General features: G+C 39.8%; 3 protein-coding genes across 4 annotated transcripts in view; all 3 read left to right on the top strand.

The window, feature by feature from the left end:
• The first annotated feature begins 18 nt into the window (after nt 1-18).
• Nucleotides 19-3606, top strand: trim107 (tripartite motif containing 107). The gene is made up of 2 exons (XM_005731323.1): nt 19-140; nt 1847-3606. The coding sequence occupies exon 2, from the start codon at nt 1858-1860 to the stop codon at nt 3403-3405; it is 1548 nt and encodes a 515-aa protein (XP_005731380.1). The 5' UTR covers nt 19-140; nt 1847-1857; the 3' UTR covers nt 3406-3606.
• Nucleotides 3607-3971: 365 nt separating this feature from the next.
• tpra1 (transmembrane protein, adipocyte asscociated 1) lies at nt 3972-10611 on the top strand. Its single transcript, XM_005731322.2, has 11 exons — nt 3972-4150; nt 4938-5121; nt 5295-5427; nt 5717-5803; nt 6521-6593; nt 6794-6873; nt 6979-7089; nt 7183-7243; nt 7900-8002; nt 8432-8512; nt 8932-10611. The coding sequence occupies exons 2-11, from the start codon at nt 4949-4951 to the stop codon at nt 9200-9202; spliced, it is 1173 nt and encodes a 390-aa protein (XP_005731379.1). The 5' UTR covers nt 3972-4150; nt 4938-4948; the 3' UTR covers nt 9203-10611.
• Nucleotides 10612-11031: 420 nt separating this feature from the next.
• chchd6b (coiled-coil-helix-coiled-coil-helix domain containing 6b) overlaps nt 11032-22136 on the top strand; it is a 38687-nt gene continuing 27582 nt past the window's right edge. The window contains exons 1-4 of one of the 2 annotated variants that reach the window (XM_005731320.2): nt 11032-11302; nt 11983-12082; nt 12331-12385; nt 13196-13352. In XM_005731320.2, coding sequence (XP_005731377.1) covers nt 11219-11302; nt 11983-12082; nt 12331-12385; nt 13196-13352 — 396 coding nt within the window. In that variant the 5' untranslated portion in view covers nt 11032-11218. The remainder of the gene's footprint in view (nt 11303-11982; nt 12083-12330; nt 12386-13195; nt 13353-22136) is intronic. The other variant, XM_005731321.2, reaches the window with a different exon arrangement.

The raw sequence follows: 22136 nt of genomic DNA, 5'->3' as shown, positions 1-22136 counted from the left end.
GTTTTATTAGCTCCACGTGGGTAGGTGACGGCGTCAGTGTTTGCTGAAGGCTACCAGGGTTACAGCGGACCTCTGCGCAGGGCGTTTTGTTGACGCACCTGACACGGAAGAAGCAACACAAAAAATTACGGTTCCTTCAGGTAAGTCTTTAAAGCTGGATGGTATGTTTTAAAATAATAATAATTAAATGTTTCTAAATAAGTGCTTACGCTTTACACGATGCCCCAGAAATTTGGGGCTTGAGAGGCTTTTGAAGAGCAATCGTGCAATGTGCGATTTAATAAGAAAACAAAGCCGAATAAAGTGAGCTCATCTTTTGTTCCCACCCTAGCAGGAAAACGTTCATCGTACATGTGAAGGAAAGTGACCTTTGGATTCCGCTTGTGTGCGTCCTGTTCTCAGGAAAGCGAAACTTAACCAACAGGTTAACAGTCTTCTTACCAGTTACTCGTAGATCTTTCCGTTTCCCCTTTTTATGGCCATGACTGCAAGTTTTCATTTACAGCAGGTATCATGTGAAAGGCATCCTGTGACGATGCTGACATATGGTCTTATTTTGTTTTCAATGCACTACAACTCTTCAGTTGTTGTGCTTAGTCACTGGTGTAACTTCCGGATTTTACTACTGCAAGAAAATATGTGAGACACGGTGAACAATGTAGACGTTACCAGTTATGGGAAAATATCTAATTATCATTTTTATTGTATTTATTGCATTTCGAAAACTAAAAAAAACAAACAAAAAACCGTGGTTTGTCCGTCTGTTTCCATAATGTGTTTGCTGTTTTCAGCTTATCAACCCTATCTAGAAAAGAAGTCGATATCGCTCAAATACATTATGCATCCAACCCCCAGACCATGAAAATTAAACCAGATTAAACCTTTTGGAAGCCGAGAAAATAAATATTTGTTATTAGATAATGACAAAAACGTAGCCGGGATAGAAGTGACAGAGCTGCAAATCAATGTTACGGTTGCACATATATTTTTCTGATAGTGATTCTAACTGTAAATCTATCAATACTGTCGAGGTCATGGCCAAAGTTCTGTAAATTACGTCTACCCACATCAGCAAGTCCTCACTGGTGTCCTTTCCCCTGTGTTTTGTTGTAATAGTTGTTTTTCTCCTCTGCCAGGTTAAATACACTTCATTTCAATGCTCAAACAAAACAAACAAATGTAAAACTTGGTTGGTTTGTCCAGGGTGTACCCTGCCTTTCGCCCTATGACAGCTGGGATAGGCTCCAGCGCCCCCCGCGACCCTGAAAAGGATAAGCGGAAGTGAATGGATGGATGGGATGGATGGTTGGTTTGCACTTTGGTCATTAAGAAGACAGAAGCTAAAGAGCTTGGTGTTTAATCGCTGTCAGCATTTTTTTCTTTCTTTCTACTGTGTTTGCATTAGGTCTGGACCGCTGCCAAACCAGTTTAGTAACATACTGCTGTAATACACGCACAAAGTGTCATGGCAATGTCTTGCTGACATCAGCACGCCTTCTTTCTGGCAGCATATATTGTTCCGAATCATCTGTAATGCCAATCATCATTAATGGTGCCTTCAGAGATATGCAGTGCTACTCCAGAATCTCTTATAATAATGTATTTTTCTTTCCCATTGTTGTTTTAACTTGCATATGTAAAATCAATACTTTTACATAGTAAAAAGTATTGAAAATTGATCTGTGATTCATACATGTAGTCATATATGCATTCATTCATAATAATTAGTGTAGAATGGAAGCCCTTTTTGATAATCAGTGCAAACCTTAGCAAACAATTACATTAATTGTGTATTGTGAATTACTTACCATTGCAAATGTTTACCCCAGGTTGTCTTTTTTTTCAGCACCTGTCATCATGTCTGAGAGTGAGAATGAAGAGGCTTTGGCTTTGGAGCTTACATGTCCCATTTGCCTGCAACTATTCTCTGAGCCAGTTTCTCTTCCTTGCGGTCATTTCTACTGCTTTGCCTGTCTTGAGACCATGGCAGAAGGCCTTGACCGTCACAACTGCCCCGAGTGTCATTCTGAGTACCAGGGATCCGATGCCCTCGTGAAGAACTTCAAAATGCGTAGTATTGTAGAAACCTACAAAGCCACTGCTGGGAAAGTCGTCCCCCCTGGAAACCCTGCTGATGGCAGCTATGTAACAGTCGCGAGCGATCATAGCTCTATGACAGAGGAATCTGAAGCCAAATATCACCAAGTGCAAGAAAAAGCTGGAGAGCTCCAAGAGGAGAGCGAAGAATGCAAAGCAAAGGATGGGTTTCGAATTGGGTCTGGATCCACAGAGCATCCCTTTTCAATGGATCAGGAAAAAGGTGGTGGCAGAGGCAAAATGGAACTGGATGAACCAAAGTTTAAACTGGCGTCGCAAGTGACTGAGCTGAACGTCAAGTTAGAGATGGCAGAGGGTATCCTTAAGAAAGAAAAGGAGTTGGAGTTAGAGGTGACCACTGCTAGTGGTCGGCTGAGAGAGAAAGCATCCGGCCTGTTAGAGAAGATAAAGGAGCTGTCGCAGAACTACATCGAGGGAGTGACACAGATGATTGAAGAACAGTTAGGTCTACCTGAGGCCATCATATGCTCTCGGGTCAGTCAGGCCTCTGAGCTGACCGAGCAGCTGAGGCAGGCTTTGCAAACAGCTGAATCCCTTTTGAAAGAAGACGATGGGGCAACATTTAGTGAAGAGCTCCAACGTTTGCAACCACAAATTGCAGATTTGATTTCAAAACAAGTGGGAGAAGAGGAAGAGCTTGTTAAGGTAAAAGTCAACCTTGCACAGGCTTGTCCCAAGGTGGAAGACATGAATGCTGAGCTGAGGGAAAGACTCGGAGAGATTCAGCGCTCTCTTCGAAACACCCTCAACCCTTCTGAGATCACCTTTGATCCAGAAACAGTCCACCCTAACCTTGTTCTCTCAGAGGACTTGAAAACGGCCACATTTAGTGCTGCCAAACAAAACTACCCGTCCTCTCCTAAGAGGTTCGCCAGCTTCTTCCAGGTCCTCAGCAACCAAAGCTTCTCTGAAGGTGATCATTGCTGGGAGGTGGAGCTGGAGGGGTCACCTTGGATCATTGGCGTGTGCTACAGTGGGAAACTAGAACGCAGCGGGGTGCCATCTGCTCTGGAAAGCAGTCGAAGCTCTTGGTGTCTGATGTGGTTCAACAACCTTCTGACTGCCTTCGAGCAAAGTCACAGTGTGCCTTTGAAGAGGACCACAGTGTCACGCAGACTTGAGATCAAGCTGAGCTTCAAGACCCACAGGCTGAGCTTCTACAATGTTAGCCCTACCAGTGGAAAGACTCACATTTATACATTTAAAGCTAACTTAACTGAACCAGTGCACCTGGCCTACAGGATGATGTCAGGTCACCCAAAAGGCCGTGTCACAATTTATTCATAATTGTAACCACAATTTAACAAACTGTGCATAGAAAAAAATAGTAAATAATTTAAGTTAAGACTTGTACAATAAAACAGTTTTGCCTTGTACTAGAGGCTTTACATAATGACGGAGGGATGCTTCTCAATTTGGCATCAACATAAAGTTGTTAATATGAGTGAAATACTTGCCGAATGACTGAAAGACTAGCGCAGACATGCAGAGTTCAGAGGGGAATGTGGATAAATATATTTTTTATTACTCCAGCATAATGCACTCCTAATATAATGTAAACAAGGAAGAACACTTTAAAATAAAGATGTACTTTTAAAGATGTTTTTCTACTTTAACTGATAAATAAACTCCTAACAAAATCCCCAGGGCCTCTGTTTCATAATATATTATCATTATACAATTAGTCTTCACAACCATACACGCTATTTTACACATTTGTGAGAGATCAGTCTTTTGTGCTTTGTGTTTTACTTGCTTAAGTATTACGTAAACAAAACCTCCCTACTACCACATCCATTTCATTAATAAGTATGACATCTCGCGAGACTTGCTCATTCTGTTTGGTGGGTGAGAGTGTCAGCTGACCCGACGGGAAATTTGTTAACGAAAGTATCTGGCATAGCTATGTCCCCTGTTGGAGACCAGTGTGTCGGTCGATTACTATGTGTATGACAACACATGTGCTTGAATTACATTATTGAATAATATATTTTACAGCAGTTATATCCTTAATTCCGAGTCTTCTGAAAAGGTAAGATGCTAATATTTACTATTTCATGCTCCACGCTGTGTCGGCGTCAGTACACTGCCACCAGTTTGTTTTGTTGCTAACGCTAGTCCATCGGCTTTTAATCTCTGGTACTTTATGTTACATAAACAAGCCGCATGTACCATGAGTACTATCGTCATTGACGAATTTGTTTCTGAGGAATGAGCGAGTAGTTTCGTTTAATAAACAACACAAATTCCGACGGGAGCTAACGAGCTTAGCGGCTTAGCTAATGTCTGAAATTCCCCTTCCCTAACTGAAAGTATTCCGATAAATAATACGCAGAAGTCCTGCTGCGACATGATTCCTGCCCATTTTCAACTTTAGCTGACTCTAGCAAAAGAAAATGTACGATGTTAGTCTTAGCCCCTGGTATTTTTGTAAGCTGTGGACAAGTTTGGAAGGCTACTGTAACTTGTCTCTTGTCCAGTTGTTGAGTAGGCGTCAAGTAAATGTTAACGAGATTAGTGTTACTGTTTGGCACTGAACGCTGCATGTCGAGTTTCTCATTATGTAACGTTCAAGTACATGAGCTGTGATTTCTTGATGCATCGACTGCACTACTTCTTAAATAAGTGTTCCCGTGTATATAGCTTTATCTAGAAGACCAACTGTAAATTCTTTAAAGGAGGATACAGCAATCTTGTATGTAGCTAAAGCAGACCCCTTCAGTACCTTCAGCACCCCTACAGTAAAGTTCTTACATATTTCAAAATGACTAACCGTGTTTAAAATATTATTTGACTTAATCAGATATGTCTTCCCTCAGGCTCTGACACCATGCTAGCCACAGTGACTACTGTGGTTAGTTTTTCTCAGGACAATGGCAGTGTTTCACCTACGCCACTGGGAAACACAACAGCATTCTCGACCTGGCAACCTGATACCCAAAACAACATCACCAAGCCTCACAAATGCCTACAAGTTCTGTATGAGGACATTGGAGAATCCAGGTAATCAGTTGATTGTGCAAAATTACTGTTGAAACTACTGTTACTATAAGTGCAAAACAGAGACTGTTCAAAGTAGAAATTTACCAGATTATCAAAAATGTTTATAGATACGCACTCTTTGCTGAAGGACTTAATCCCTTCATTTACCCTTCACATTCACCTGTCTGCTTCAGGGTGCGGTTCTGGGACATTTTATTGCTCGTGCCTAATGTGGCCTTCTTTGTATTCCTGATGTGGAAGCTGCCCTCAGCCAGGGCAAAGATCCGCCTCACCTCTAGCCCCATCTTCGTCACTTTTTACTTTCTGGTAGGACACAAACTGTACAATCAGTGGATGTGCTTTTTCCTCTTTGAACTGGTATACCAAAGCATTTAAGATGTAAAAGATTGATCTATTTGTCAAACCGTATATTAATGCACCTTACTTCAGCCTGGCAAAGCAATAAAGGAACTGTTGTCAATAGTGTTGTTTAGTACAGGATTGTTATCGGCTGTACTTTGGCCTAATTTTCCACCAGTATATGATTTTATTATGACCATGTTATGTTGACAGACTATATCATGTAGTCTAACGTGTTGTGTGCTGTGGTTCTTAGGTTTTTGTTGTTGCAGCAGTTGGAATTACCCGGGCTATAGTGTCCATGACTGTCAGTGCATCCAGTGCTGCCACCATTGTAGACAAAGTAAGCAAGCGCATGATCCACAAGTAAAACTTTACAGGTTTATGGCTACAAGTTGTAATTTAAAGTAAAATTATAATCTGTGATAGAAATGACACCCGTTTGGTCGTAGCCACGCCACGCCCAAAACGATCGAGTCTGTTACGGTGTCAGTTTGTTTTCAGAAAAAGGTGTAAAACAGAGCTGAATTTCAAGTTATTATCTACAGTTTCAATTTAATGTGTCTTCCCATTCCTAATGGTACTGCAATGTACAAATGGGAGCATACCTGGAATTTGTTAAAACGTCTTTTAATTATAGGCTTATAAGAGACTGAAATGTATGCCTTTTCTAAGTCTCTTGTGTACAAAACAGTCTGGGTTTCTGTCAGTATAAATATTTGACTTGTACTGAAATGACAGGGACAATATCCTGCAAGAGATATATTTTTATTAAGTGTCCAAAAAAGTTTTTGACCTTTCATGTTTAAAAGAAAAGGCGTAGCTTCATTCCACACATACCAGGCAGATCACTATGGAGCTTCGAGAGATGGACCTGTTATTTCCATTGCACATTATCAGGGCTAAACTATTAAATTTACCAAAAAAGAATGAATGAATATATAACATAATGGTGTGTCTGCTGACCTTTAAAGTTATGCACTTCGACTTAACACGTGTTAATACACAGCTGATCTCCTTAACAACAGGAATTCCTCCTAAAGATTTCTTTTCTCTTTAGGTGCTCTGGGAAATCACTCGTTTTTTCTTGCTGGCTATTGAGCTCAGCGTCATCATCTTGGGACTGGCTTTTGGTGAGTTTGTCATGTTGGTTTCAGTTCTCATTTACCATACATTTTATTTTTAGATGTGTAATGTTTCTAGCTTTTTACATGACAAATATGTTTAATATGTTTTTTTTGTTTGTTTTTTTTAATTTTATTTTCAGTGCTAAGTGCAATTAATTTAATGCAGCTGTTTTCCTGTTAAGCATGATTCCTCCTCTGTTCATTAGGCCACCTGGAGAGCAAATCCAGCATAAAGCGTGTGCTGGCTATTACTGCTGTGTTGGCTCTGGCGTACTCAGTCACACAGGTAATGGCAGATGGGAGGTTAAATATAGTTTCAAATGATTACCATCATGACATATTGTGGCAGGAAATTCTGCATGCAGATGAACTGAATAATACATTGTCTCAGGGCACGCTAGAGATACTGTATCCTGACAGTCATCTGTCAGCGGAGGACTTCAACATCTATGGTCACGGGGGCCGGCACTTCTGGCTGGCGAGCTCCTGCTTTTTCTTTCTGGTCAGTAACTCCATTATAATGGCAGCATGAGCAAAAAGATCCTTTACCATAAATGATCAGCCTGTTATCTCATATTTGTCTTTTTTTAAATAGGTGTACTCTTTGATTGTGATCTTACCAAAAACTCCAATAAGAGAAAGGATATCTCTGCCATGTGAGTTAAAAGTTAAATTGCATTAAACAACAAAGTTAAGATTGGAGAAGTAGAATTGCTCCTAACTTTTGATATGATAAAAAAAAAAATGTTACAGTTTTTCAATAGCAGAAGTATTTTTGACCTAATTGGCCACATAAAGTCGTGTCTTGTCTTTTAGAGTTAACTTTTTAAAACCACATCTATACTTACCTCACGCAGTTGTATTTCCCCTGCTGCGTTTGTGTCATTGTCTTCATTTTCACATCCTCACACAGTTGATCAGAAGAGCCATTGTTGTTGACCTTTGCTATATAGTTAGAGTAGTTGGGGGATTTATCAGCAAAGTTCCATAAAGGGTCTTATTTATAGTGAGTCATTATCCACAGTAGAGGCCAGTAGGGGGCGGCAACGAGAGAGCATAGATCATTTTGATGGCTCAAGTTTCCTGACATAAAGGGCAGTAAAAGTATCTTAATTATAGTCAAACTTTCGCATGTCCCACTGGTTTTGTTTTTTGTTTTTTCATCAAGTGAAAATTAACAGACTATAAAGACTAAAAGAGAGAGGGGGGGCACTTTTCTTACTCAAATATCGTTAAAGCCAAACTTGGTATTTAACATATTAAATTTACCTGCAAAGCCCTGATTGATCTCTGTTTGACTTCCTTTCTCCAGCTAAGAGGAGTTTCTACGTCTATGCTGCCATCCTGTCATTGCTGAACCTCGTTCAGGGCCTCGGCAGTGCTCTGTTGTGTGCTGAAGTCATAGAGGGACTATGGTCAGTATTCTGAAGCATATTTGCTTATATTACATCAAAAATACATTATATAGCGCTAAAGCCAATTTAGATTTTTTTTGGTGATTAAAATAAGTAAAATAAGCCTCATATTTAATTTTATGCTTCTAAGAAGAAACAATAGCTGCATTCAGAGCAGCTGTGGCTCTAATGCTTTGTAAGCCTATTAGAAAATGCCCTTGATATGGAGCTGGCTGCCTGTTTTAAAACCTCTTAGTATTTTAATTTTGTTGGCTGAGTTGCACCCACTGGGATGACTCACTGTTTTGCTGGGTCCACCAAAGTTCAGTGGAGTTTATACGGGCGAATCTGAACATAATAGTCAGGCAGCAATCTGTTGGTTATGCTTTTTGTGAAGCTGAGAGCTGAATAAGCTTACTGAGATGGTTTGCTCTTTCTCTTGTGAACCAGCTGTGTGGATGTCACAACGTTCCTGTACTTCTCTGCCTTCGCTCCGCTCATTTATGTCACATTCCTCAAAGGCTTCTTTGGGTATGTAGTCACATGAGATGTAGAGAATAAGAGTGTAATCAGCACTTATTATACATTTGTTTTTTTTTCTTATTAGTTTTTATTTTTTCTACTTCCTTGTTTTTTAAATTCAGCTTTGCTTTTGGTTTAGTTTCCAGGTGAATTTGCTAATTTCAGTTTAGCTTTTTTGTTTGAAAATGTAATATTTTAGTTTGTTTTATTTATTTTGTTTGTTTCAGTGTTAGTTTTAGTCTTTGTAATTATGTTTGTATTGAGGACTTATGTCAGACAGGATTCAGGAAATGTAGCCTATAGATATGACCACGAAGTGGTTTTCTCTTACATCAGTTTAGATGCTTGATTTATTTGATGAGCACTGCAGGAGTTGACAGTTTTCGGTCTGTACAAATAAAAGCTTACTTTTTCCCTCATCTCTGCAGTTCAGAGCCCAAGATCCTATTCTCCTACAAGTCGCAGGTAGATGAGCCAGATGAAAGTGATGTCCACCTTCCTCCAACCATCGCTGCAAACCTTGGTCGTAAGGAGATGAATGACCAGGGCCTGTACTATTCCTCTACCCAGATTGATGGCTCTGGTCCGAGCAGTACTCGCATGGTTGGAGCATACCTGGATGATGTTGCCTCCGGACCCTATGGGTCCAGCAGCGTTAACAGCATTGAAGCTGACCGCTGGAGACCTGTAATTGTGTGAAGGGGTCAAGAGTTGTACAGCTGGACTAAAATTGTTGTGCATGTGTAGTGTTGTCAGCAATATGGGGATCAGTGAAGTTGGTGCAGAACAAAACAGTTGGACACCAAGGAGGGTGATAGTGGTCTTTTTTTGGAGGCCTGAAAGAGTGGGCGCTTAAAACAAACAAACAAACAAAGAAAAAAAACTTATTTCTGAAGGACTGTGAATTTAGCAACTGCTTTTGTAACATTGTCCAGAGTGCATTGCTGCTGCTGCTGCTGCTGCTGCTGCTCCAGCTCCAAACTGGGAGCGCTGCCCCTCATTGTGGCCCCAACAGGCTTGATAATGATTCTGCTCTGCAAGCTCTTATTTCTGGGAGTTTATTGACTCGTCTCACCACATTTTCTGTCATTCCAGCACTAATGCAACAATGAATATCTCAGTTCTCACCGATGATGTTTTAAACCTATTTTAATTACAAAGGTTTATAAAACTGATCAAACATTCTTGTGATGGAAACCTTACATCTGTACATTCCCACTGAAGACTTTCAGTAACAGCATCTCATCTGACTTAAGATTTGTGACCAATCAGGCTAATCAGTTTGCACTGGTCACATTGCTTATTGGAAGCACTTCAAAGACTTGTGCTAATTCATTTGGTATGTGTTGACAAGTAAAACAGTGTTGTTGTGTTGTATGTCACTTCATTATAATAGGGAGCTGCTGAATACAGGCAACGCATTGGTGTTAAAGGTCACAATGTCACAGACACAAAGGACAATTCCTAACAATTGAAGCCAGATCTTGTGGATGACATCTTTTCATTTTTAGTTGGTTTTTTTTTGTGTGCTTTTTACTTTAATTCCAGATTAATCAATGCTGCCAGTGAAATAACATTTGTTGGCAAGTTATGTGTTTGAGATAAAAGACAAAATTTGCACAAACTTATTTGTGTATTCCACGTCAATCTTGTGATTGATACCAGTGGTTTTCCAGTTTTGCTTGCTGCCAAAGGTTGCTGTTGCAGATTTGATTTTTTTCCCCTATATTCAGAGTTACAAATGTTACCACAAGTGGTGAACGTACACCAAAAACAACTGTTTTCATAGTATCAAATGGGGGTATTGATACAGTTTCATTACATAGTTTAAACTTTTGTCTTTTGACAAACAAGGTCAGGCACTGGCATTGGATCATTGTAATACATTGACAAGGATAAGTATATTGCATACTGTTGCCAAGGAAAATACAATATTTGGTATGAGGTGATTGCTGTATTTAAGCTAGCAGTATTCATCAGCATAGTGTTGTAACCAATATGCAAAAAAAAAAAGAAAGAAAAATAGGGGGTTGCAATGATGTTTTTCATCATATGATTCATTTGCATTTTTCCTGATTTAAAATATTTTATCTTCAAATGTAAATTTGTTGTTTTATGTGGGGTAATGGATTAAAATATTCTTTTCCTTTTGTTGGACAAGAGTTCACAAGTTGCATCACAGCAAAATTCCACTCTTGAAAACATTTGATGGTGAAATCCTTTGGAAATGATGTTTAAAATTGCGTTTTTATTGAAGTGCATTTATTGTACAATATTCCAGCCATGTCAAATCAAGGTGTTAAGCATTCCATGAACTGAAGAATAAACAGTGAACTCTTTGTTTCAATTGTTTTTTTTCTACTATCTATTGTGTGTGTGTGTGTGTGTGTGTGTGAGCAAATGCGCTCTGTATGATCTTAAATATACCGCACAGGTCGCATTTTAGATTCGTCAGTCTTGTGTTTAACTACAATTCCCATCAACCCTTCGTCCGTTTACGATAAGCTGCTGTTAGCCATTGGATCTGTAATGTAAAATCTGGCCAATGAGCTTTCAGGATACTGAAGCGTTAAAATGACCTTTATTGGAGTATTTTGACCAGCAGTCGCTGTGGCGGCGACTCGAGCTGCTCTCCAATTTATGTCTTCTTCACATAACAGTCGACTTGGCTTGTATTGCGTGATTTAATTGAGTGGGAACGGAAAACTGGTCAAAATGGGAGGAAACGGGAGCACGGCGAGGAAAGTGTCATTCGGACTGGACGAAGACGAGAAGGTCACAGTAATTGAAGGAGTGAAGGTATAGAGTACAACGTTGTTGCTTTAGGGGTAATTCACACCACAGTTTTAATTATTATTATTATTATTATTATTGTTACGGTATATCGGCTAATGGCAGAGGCAGTAGTGGGATTTTGTGGTGGTATCCGTCTGTCTGCTGCGAGCCTGACAGGTCCAGTGTCCTTAAATGAACCCGGGTCAGAACTTCTTTTTCCTGTCATGTCCAGCTACTGTTGCCCTTTTTCTTAGATTAGTAGGTTATTATTTTATTAGTATAATAATGACTGATAAAATGCTAGCACAGCGGACAATTTCACAGCACTAGGTCACATGAGATGCTGTTGTTATTTCCACAGCAAACCGCTGATAGCTAAGACGCTATGTCAACAACAGCAAACACGTTAAGTCCTTTGCTGTTGTTGACTTCTGTAATCAGAAGTACATGTCATGAAACATGGTGATTGTCATCAACATATTTGCAGTTTTGCAGCATGAGAATATGTAATCTTTTCTATCCATGCAGGCAAATAGCTAGCTAGCATTTGTTTCAATACCTTGTCATTGGATTGGTGAGGTGTACAGAAGTATTTTCTGTGTTATAGGACACTTGAATAGGCTAGGCGATGGACTTTAAACCTCTTAAGATTTAATCTGGTATACATTTACACTGCATTGCATGTGTTTATTAATCCCATCCAGCTCTCAGAAGATGTGCTCCGCAGGATGAGGGAGTCTCAGGGGTCTGATAGCAACAAGCCACCAAAGTCCTTGCCGGACAGTCACAAACCACCACCATCAAGTATGTCGTTGGTCAAAGGCCTTTCCTGTCTCACAAACTTCCCATTTTAACCGCAGCAAATATGTTCCCATGCACTGATTCTTGAGCACAGCATCAAAATATAGTATAATTGCAGTAGATAGCTTTGCCATGATTCATGTCTGAAGGGATCTTATTATACACACCCCTAACCCTGCTGCAAATCCTGCAAACGGGTTCATACTGTCATTTTTATATGCATCAGTAATCCTTATCCAATTGTGTGTTAGGTGCAAAACCATCAGGACTATCTTCTAAAGAAATTCAAGAGGAAATGCGGAAAAAGTAGGTGCTCACAATGTCAAGGTCACTGTTCCCTTGTGTTCATGTTTAGAATTTGTCCTGTAAGTTGCTCTGTTTTGTACACACACTACCTGTTGTTTGTCTGTAGAGGGATCACTCCTCTGGTGCTTTTTCTGAAGTTTCTTCTAGCAGTTACTGACGGGAGCTTTTTTTTTTTTTTTTCCTTACCATGTTCACAAGGCTAAGGACTTGGATTTTACATGCCATAGACTGTAAACCTGTTTGAGACACATTCTTGATTTCAGATATCAAATTGTCACAAATTGAGTTGTATTTCTGTCATAGTTTGTTAAGGAACAGCTGCAGCTGAATACATGTTGAATACATGTAGTTGACAGATATTTGAAATGACGTGCACACAGTGTGCAATGTTTTGCAAACATACACATGCCGAGTGACCTATTGACACTGCCTGTGCTACATTACTCTGTATAACAGGCATGTTTCTGTGCTGTTGGAGTGCCTATATGCTGTGCTGAGCCTCTGAAGACTTGCATATTGAAGTCCAGCAGTTCTTACTCATGCTCATTGCAACAGTAGCTGGACATGCAATGCAGTTAATTTACTCTATGTATATTTTACTTTTCTATCACATTACAGTGGAAAACCATGTGTAACATTCTGGAAGTGACTTCTGTAGGCGTTTTCCACATTTATTTGTAATGCTTTGCATAAAGCAATATCTGTAAAACCTCAGTGGCTGACCCGCTATGCGAACAAAAACTTCAGAGGGCTTTCCATTGCAAAATAAAGTGTCAAAGGTTAATAGATCTCATGTTTCAATTACTTTAGCTTTGAACGTCAACAGGCCATGGTGAAGGAGGAGTTGGCCAAACTGGCCCAGAGGGAGAACGAGAATGCAGCAATCACTGGCCTGGATGAGCTGACCTCTGCCCTCATCATAGAGAAAGGAAAATCCCTCGAAGAGCACGAAAAGTCCAAGATACTGGTGAGTGATGTTTTCTGGATCTATGCCAGGAGCACATTTATTTAAATCTTCACGTCCTGCATAATTTCACTAGACACATCTTGATAAAAATATACTTAATTTGTTAAGGCTTAACCTTGGTAATGCTCTTATATGAATTTAAAGATGTAGGGAGACGTGTTTGTGATTGATTAAAGTTCCAGAAAGTTAAAAAGAGCAGTGTTAATTTGTTGAGATGCTTTGTAGATCTATTTATTTATATTTTTTAGGCTAAGTTAATTGTTCCAAGACTTTAAGATGAAATAATGGCTCAATTTATCATTAAAATTGTAAATTCTAGCAGTAGTATGGATGCAGAGTACTACGCTGATGTAGTGGTAAACAGCACCCTCTACTGCTTTGACTTCGAATACTGAAGCTTTAGTGAAGCAGGGGATATCTGTGTGTCCATGTTTTTGCTCTGCACTTCTGAATAACATGTTTGTAAAAGCAGATAAATCAGATATTTGGATCTTCAAAATCTGATTGTCTTCTTGTTGTTCAGTTAGTAACATTTGTCTTATTGTCATAGTTTGTACATGAAAGCTTAGTTCAGTATATTGCAAAACTCAGTGGTCACAGGTGTTACTATGCTATTTGTGTTTGGCATTGGTTGGAGTTTCTGATGATGTGAGAGCAGCATAAACGTCATGATGGAAATATACAGTTCTTGTAGTGCTTTGTGGCCAGCAATGACTTACTTCAGCAGGTCATGTCAGTAACAAGAATATATGATCACTAAGTGTCTCCTACTATGAATATTAACACTCCACATTAATGTCCTAGTGTTTAATTAAATGTAGGTAATCACGTCTCCCTCGCCTTTTAGAAGCGGCCTGGTATTAACAGCGTGGCAACAATAAACTTGACAATTGGATACAGAACCTGTGATGTTTCAGCATTTTACTGTCTCAAAGCAGGCTTGTTGAAACAAAATGTTGTCTATATTCATAATTTAGACTGGTAATGAGTCAAACTAGCAGTGTGGTGTGTGTAGGATTTCAAACGGAGACGTTGGTGAGTCAGATGTGTGAGGAGTTTGATGTGAGATGGAAAATAATGTCTAAAGGCAGTAAGCTTGACTCAAAGGCTGGAAACCCTCGTGTGTGTGTGTGTGTGTGTCTTAAACAAGTGTGTTAAACTTGGATAGTGTTTCTCTTGTTAGTGACATCTATGTATAATTATGAGCAATGAACTATTGCTGATGATTAATTAGCAGTTCTCTCCCTGGTGGCTTCACTTGGCTCTGCTAAAGTTAAACATTGTGGAATTCCTACAACCCCGTCTCCCTCACTCTCTTTCTCCCCTCCAATTGATTTGTCCTGCAGTGTCTTTTCAGCGTGCCAGCCCGCTGTAATGAATACTGAATGAAGCCGCTGGCTTAGCTTACGCTGATACGGGCACCAAACATTTAATAATGTTGCATTGCAATGAGAAACTGAGCACTTCCCCTCAAAGCCTTGTTTTCTACTTTTTCTGTCAGGACAAGTCAATACAAGGCGTCAGTGTGTGTGAAGCTGTCTGTTTGTGTTCAAGGAGGGATGGACTAAAAGTGTTGCCTGTCTGTGGTTGTAAAGAGCAGAAAAGAAGTGTTGAGGAGACTCTGTCATTGCTTCCAGCGTGTTTGAGAAGGTTGAGCCTCACAGGTGCAAACTATTTAAGTAAAAGGAAAGGGATTTTATTTATTTATTTATTTTTAGCCTTTAGGTGATGATAGAGTTGCTGTAGATAACCTGCACCTAGAGGTTCCCACCTTTTCCTCTTTCCCACTTGTCTTTCTTTTCAGTCTCACCTCTAACTCTCCCTTATTTCTGCTCAGCTAACACATTTATTATTCCTCAGCTTGATTTCTATCCTGCTTAAACTATAACCCATCCTTAATTGACCAAAAACGATAAGACAAAACCTAGAAGACCTTAGTTCTGAGATAATAATAAGATGATAAACATTTTCCTGCTTGTGCTGTATTGCTTCAACTTTTTAGTGCATTCAAAGAACTGATTTAAAAGCTCCTCCATTCTTAGCGGGTGGGCTTCCCTCTCTTCTTTGTATTTTCCATTGACCTTACATTGGAAACGACCTTGCAAAAACGCAGCTGGAGGCTCAAAGAACAGCTTTCCCAAGCCCCCTGTCTTTCCCCATTACACTTTCAAATGCACTTTGTGTAGTTTCTGCGCTTGCCATGTTCCTTAAAGGCAGATGCATTCTCACACACACTTCTGTGACACTCGCCACAGTATATTGGCACATATAGCGCACGCTTCTGGCCTGTTTTCCCCCCTGTGCATTTTTAGCTCTCCAGCATCAAAATTGTGTGTTATGGGGAAATTCTGGTTCAGCTGTGGTGGTGTCCGTGGGCCCATCTAACTGCAGAGACCACATGTGTCTGCGTCTGTTATCAGATGGGGGCAGTATTTAAAAAAAAAAAAAAAAAAAAAAAAAGGGGGTCTGACCAGCGTACTTGTCAGTCAACAGAAAGGGTCATCCATGTTGAACAACATGCAGTTGAGATTTTGGAGGCCTGCACAGGAGCATGTTTGTGTTGGTTGAAAACCCCTCTCCGGAGGCATATGCCTCTGCACACAACCTCAGTAGCATTAAGCATTACTGGTGGGTTGATTAGGGGGGTGTGAAGGCATGTACCCGCTGAAGAGCTGCTCCTCACACTGCCTCAGGCTGCCTGTCACAAACATTCACATTAGCCATTTACCCCACACTCATTACCGACCAACACCACCACCGCCATGAGTATTTGTGTCTGTCTGTGTCATTGCATATGTATACCTGTGCATTAAGCTGGCTCCATCTGCCAATCCACTCATAATGTTGACTCTTTCCATCTACGGCCCATTAATTCTTTCACATTAACTATAATACTATAAGAGTCTAGCTATCTTTTCTTTTACAGACTTGTTAGTTATTTTGGTCAGACTTTTTCACACTTATTCTCCAAATGTGTAACACTTTCTCAAATTGTAGCTGTGCTCTTGCTGTACTCCCCAGTTAACACGGTCTGTTTTAACTAATGATATCATTGTGGAAGAAGTGTGTTTTCAGAAAAGTGCCACTGAAATTTAGGGTAAAGATTAGGACTAATAATAGCTAACAATCCCTATTATTAGAGGAGCTTCTTCTCCTTTTTGCTCGTCCCTTTAGGGATCACCCGAGTGGATCAACTCTCTCCATCTCATCCTCTCGCCCTCCTGTCACGCCAAGTTCCTACACATCCTCCTTCACTACATCTATGAATCTTCTCTATGGCAAAAATATTACACCGGATGCCATTCCTGATGCAGATCCCCATTTATCAAGATTGGGAATGGCACTAGAAGTGTACTGGCTTGCCACCCTAATCGTACCCCACCACACAGTTGTGGCTATTATTAATATCTGAAGATATTACCCTTAAAATACATTTGTAATGGTTTTTTGGGGGCAGATGATGCTTTCAAATTGGGTTTATTTATTTTTAATGTGTATCAGGTGATGTGGGGAATCTGTGAACTCCTCCAAAGTTTATTTTCTGTACAGTGCTGGATTCTTTTCTACTCCTACTTCTGACTCATATTTCACCATGTCCAAGTTCTCACCCCACCTACAAAGGTGCCCTTAAGAAGTGCATTCAACTTGGCTCTTGCAGTGTGTCATCCTGTCTCATTCTGAGACTATATTTAACTGTTACACCACGAGTGAAGACACAGAAGAGATGACGCGTTACATTAACACCTAGTCCCTTCTCCTCTCCTTTCTTTCATTAGCACCTCCTGTGTTTGTTTTTTCCCCTGCCTGTTCTCTCCACCTCAGAGGTGTCATTTCTGCTGCAAGTAAAATGCAATTAGTATGCACAGGTATTCAGTGCTGAGCATCTAACACCCGGAGACATGCAGACAACAACAAGCATCTGCTTGAAGCTATTGAATTTCAGAAGCCGGAAGGGTGTGAAGAATAGACTTTAATACCTGTGTGTGGACCACGGGTGAATGTTTGTATTCCTGTATATTAAAAGCATTCTTTGATCTGCTGTCTCCAGTGAAGAAATCGTGATAAACAGCAACATGAGTGCTCATACTATTCTAATTCAGATCTGCTTAGCAGAGTTCCAGATGGATCCATTTCAGTGACAATATTATGAAGGAACTAATAAAAACTAAAGGCACTGATATATATATGAAGATAATCTTAGGAGAGAAGAACAAATAGACTGAGTGCCAGCTATGAATCTTTTTATAAGAATTTACTGTTGATCAGTCTTTTGAGCTTTTTCTGTCGTTCTTGAAAGTGTTTGTATTATTATAATTCTGCATGTTATAGTGTAGAATTTATATTTGCACTAAAGATGACGACTCGTTTGTGTTCTACAAAACAAGAAGAAACCCTGCCCCCCCCACAAAATTCAAGGGTCAAATATTTATTTATTTTTTTTGTCAATTTGCTTCTTGTACAGGACATTCGAGAGAATCAAAATTCTGTTTCTCTTTCACCTTCATATAAAGAAAAAATGAGAAAAGATGAAGCACTCGCCAGGGAATACATAAAAAGGAAACCTAAAAAGAATAGTGGTAGTAGTGGAAAATATAAATAAAGGAATAGAATAGCTTGAGAGATGTACAATAATGGTAGTGCAAATGGCCAACAGGAAAGCTGCTTTTGCGAAGCTTTGGTTGAATCTGTTGAACTGTAAAGAATGTTTTTTGTTTTGTTTGTTTTTTCATGTGGAAATATAGTTGGTAGCACAGTTTTAGCTGAAGTGTGTGCGATAAGAGGTGATGCGCCCGTTTGGTCAGTCCTCGTGCTCTCACACCTCCTCCTTCCTTTTAACACCCTCGCCAGATTGTGGGTTATAGATTTAAATCCTGCAGCAGGTAGTTCTGTAAGTCTAAAAATGTAAATGTTGCTGTGAGGCGATGCTTCTAGGAATTTGATGTCTTTAGTCGTTTTGTTTCCTTTTATAGCAACATGCAGCCTGTTTCTCTTTACCATATATTTCTAAGTAATTTCCATTTTCAGTTATAAGTTGATATGCCTGCTGTTTGGACGTTTTTCATGGTGACATAATAGGATGTAAGCCAGTAAAGTTTCACTAGATGGCGCTGTTGATGCATGTTTAGTTAGCGGAGGATTAAAAGAAGGATGAATGTGTGTTCTGCACAGCAACATGTGCTCCTGGGCAACATGTTCTTCCAGCATTTATTCCTCCTCCTCTGTGTCTCATCTTTTTATCTGCCGTGTGTGTGTGTGTGCGCCGTGTGTGACTAATGACTCAGAGTGAAGCATTTGACACTGTCCAGAAAACCGATGATGAAAACCAGGGTGAAAAGCACAGAATTCATTAAAGTCAGACCTGAGATGACAAACACTCAGACCACAGGGTTGATGCCACACATGTTAACAGTATTGCCCAGCTGCTGTGTAGAAACACTCGGAGATGACACTTGACAAGACTGGAAATGTTGTGTTTTGCACTGAATATGCAGCCTTTCAGCTACAAGATGTTCTCACTAACCAGCGGGCCCCCCTGCTGTCTAAGTCTAAAAGACATTTGTCTCATTACTGAGTAGAATTCTCTGCAAAAGATCTCTCTGCTGTTGTTTCAGCACATTGCCACACTTTTATTGATTACTTTAACCTTTATCTTTTAATTAACTGTTTCCATTATCTCTGTGATTACATACACTAAGCGTTAGGATATTATTTATTAACATACTCATTTATATGCTTGCCTGGAATTGTATACCTCCTTGCTGATTTGGCCTGTGGCTACGCTATTCTGTCTGTTCTAATTACTTCAAGTATACGAATCGAGCAACAAGCGTGTGGCTTCAGCTCTAATTCATGGGATACTTTCTCATTAAGGCAAGATAACCTACACCTAATTCAATAGTTTCACATGATTATAGAGCAGATTATCTGATCTTGTAGGTGTACAAGATCAGGTGATCACTGCTTGAGGTTGTACTTTCATTCAGTATTTATCTTTATGGAAACACCAACATTTAATTTAGCCTGACATTTTAGATGCAGTCACATTCAATGTGTTTGCTTTTCTTTGTCTACCACCATTCGTTTTGTCTTGACCCACCCATTATAGTAGCCTGAGAAGTAATTGTGACTGTTACGATGGCTGGTTGTGGTAGAAAATGGCAGCATTAGGCTAAAGATGATCCATAGAGCTCAGAAGTAGAGAAACACAGTTGGGGAAAGACTGTAGTAGCTGAAAGGCAGATAGAAGATAATTTATTATTATAGCCCTTACAAATGAAGACGTCTCGCTATGACTGTCTGACTAGATAGCCAGGCCTGGTTATTGGCCAAAGACACAGAGGCAGGAGGATGACAAGAGAGAGGAGATACTTGATCAATAAAAAGAATGCTTGTGGAAAAGCATGTGTAGATATTGCAGTGGATTGAGAGGACTTTGTACTGAAACTGAGTGGGTTCACCATAAGAGAGGCGTTTGAGTCCAGCAGAATGACGTGCTGTGAAGGTGCACACGGCGTTTTATAGAAGCCGACTGAGGATGAAGTACAAGCGATTCAGACACACACATTCACACACGGCTAAACCACTTGTTATCAGCTGGTGTAATCACAGACTTGACATCTTTTCTGCATGTTAAAGCAGTTAAGCCCTTTGTGCACACTCTCACTCGCTCACACACTCGCACCGTACATCGTCTAAAGCAACGGTAATTGCTGACGAGCAGAGCGCTCACCAGATGAGGAGATTTTGATCGGTGCCGAGCAGCGAGTGAGCGCCTCGCACAAATCCTGTCAGTTCAAAGGACAAATGTGTAGGACTGGAATACCTCTCCACTCTCCAGGAGAGTGGTTGTGATGTAATGAGACGGCTGGACAAGACCTATTATCCACAGGAAAAAAAAAAAATTCCTCTCAGATAATTGTTCTCATAGGAGGCTGTAATGATTAATGTTTGAACACTCAAAGTATGAGTCAAAGGTTTTAAAAACTTTAGGAGTTTTTGCTAATTGTTAAAGTAAAATGTTAGGTTGACTGGGCTGAAGCTTCCACAGAGGAAAAACAAAGGCAGGAGTGCTGACCCTGAATTTGTTTTATGTGAAAGTTTTATTTGATTCTAGCTTTTGTTTTTGCTTCATGTGGAAGTCTCAAAATTACCAAGATATTACTTAAGAAAATTATATTTGCAGCTTTAACGTTTAATACTATTAATAATATTAACGATTTATATGATAAAGAGTAAACATTGAATCTTGGCTCTGTTTACCAGAGAACACATTTTAAAACAGGTAGTAGAACATAGTCTAATTTCAGGAGTCAAAGAAAATGAAATTCAAAATCTATTCTAGTTATTTATTTACTTATTTAGGCAAAACTTATTCTTCATAAGATGAAAAGACTCTTCAAGACAGAATCATTTGGTAAGGTTTTCTTTTGCTTTCTTTTCCGATTACCCAGTTTTCCAACAAAGCCTCTTTCTTTTTAGTTGAATTGCATCATTTTGCCTCAATCCCTCCTTTCACTTTTTTCATCTTAGTGTCTTTTTCACTCTCTGTCTCTGTGACAGTCTGTGGTGCAAAGCAGGCTGATGATGAAGTGTTAATTCATTTAACCTCCCCCAGCTATGTGACGACAACACACATTTAATGAGCAAACAGCTAGACTAACCAATTCATGGCTTTTGTGTTTGTAGTACACTGTGTGTGCGTTCTCATGTTTGGTTTCACGTGTCTCTTGTGGCTGCATGCAGCTATGTACTTCATAAACAGATGTCAGGCTGAGGATTTATGCTCATGTATGTAAACATCACCCTGTTTCTTACTAACGCCCCCTGCTGTTTGTTTTTGTGTATCAACTATGAATTGTAAATTCAGTCTAGTTGTTCTAGAAGATGTAAACTCAATGGCCACGTTTGTCAAGTGCAGCTGTTTAACTGCCCAATAATGCAGAGACCTAATCACCCAATCACATGACAGCACATCGATGCTGCAATGCGTCTAAAGTTCAAACCAGTAAGCACTCTTTCTAACCAAGGTATGAAGAAGAGTATCTCTGTTGAACTCTACATGTTTAACATTGGAGCACAATGTCTACAGCTGCTTAAGACCACACCAGGTGCCATTCTAGTCGGCTAAGAACTGAAGCTACAGTTGGCCTGGGTTCACCAGAAGTTGGGCAGTAGAAGATTGTTGCCTGGTCTCATGAGTCTAGATTTGTGCTACAACAGTTGGATTGTATCAACAGTTCCAACTCATCAAAATTGCTGATGAGGTGACGTGGTGTTAAAGCAGGGTTCTACGCAGCTGGTTCAAAAGCTTGACCATGAAATACAACTTAGAAACCAGGTAGAAAATATTTTTCAGTTTTATTGTGTGACAATATTGCTCAGCTCTGGCCAAGATAGAAGGTTAATTCAGTTCAGGTCAATTCAGTCACCTCAAGGCGCTTTATATTGTAAGCTTGAGTCCCTACAATAATAGAGAAGAACTCCAACAATCAAACCATCGCTCTTTGAGCAAGCACTTGATGAGTGGACATAGTGTAAGTAAAAACAACAACTCCCTTTTAACAGGAAGAAACCTCTGGCAGCACAACGCTCAGGGAGGGGCAGCTATCTGAAGGTGGGAGGTTAATGGAATAGAATTCAACTTTACTGTCATTGCACACGTCACAGGTACAAGGCAACGAAATGCAGTTTGCAGCCATCCAGAAGTGCTTTAGCCATGATATAGATATATTACAAATATATATTAGCAATAATATAGATATGTAAGTATATTACAGAAATGGG

Source organism: Pundamilia nyererei, unplaced genomic scaffold (genome assembly GCF_000239375.1).
Source record: "Pundamilia nyererei isolate P.nyererei 1_Seehausen unplaced genomic scaffold, PunNye1.0 scaffold00042, whole genome shotgun sequence".
NCBI classification, from domain to species: domain Eukaryota; kingdom Metazoa; phylum Chordata; class Actinopteri; order Cichliformes; family Cichlidae; genus Pundamilia; species Pundamilia nyererei.
The sequence above is the reverse complement of the archived record's forward strand: the minus strand, read 5'-3'. Positions and strand labels throughout refer to the sequence as shown.

Excerpts from the sequence above, each read along its gene's own strand:
- trim107 (XM_005731323.1), top strand. The coding sequence starts at position 1,858 with ATGTCTGAGAGTGAGAATGAAGAGGCTTTGGCTTTGGAGCTTACATGT.
- tpra1 (XM_005731322.2), top strand. The coding sequence starts at position 4,949 with ATGCTAGCCACAGTGACTACTGTGGTTAGTTTTTCTCAGGACAATGGC. Across the intron at positions 5,122-5,294 it reads GAGGACATTGGAGAATCCAG|GGTGCGGTTCTGGGACATTT; the intron begins GTAATCAGTTGA and ends TGTCTGCTTCAG. Across the intron at positions 8,513-8,931 it reads TTCCTCAAAGGCTTCTTTGG|TTCAGAGCCCAAGATCCTAT; the intron begins GTATGTAGTCAC and ends TCATCTCTGCAG.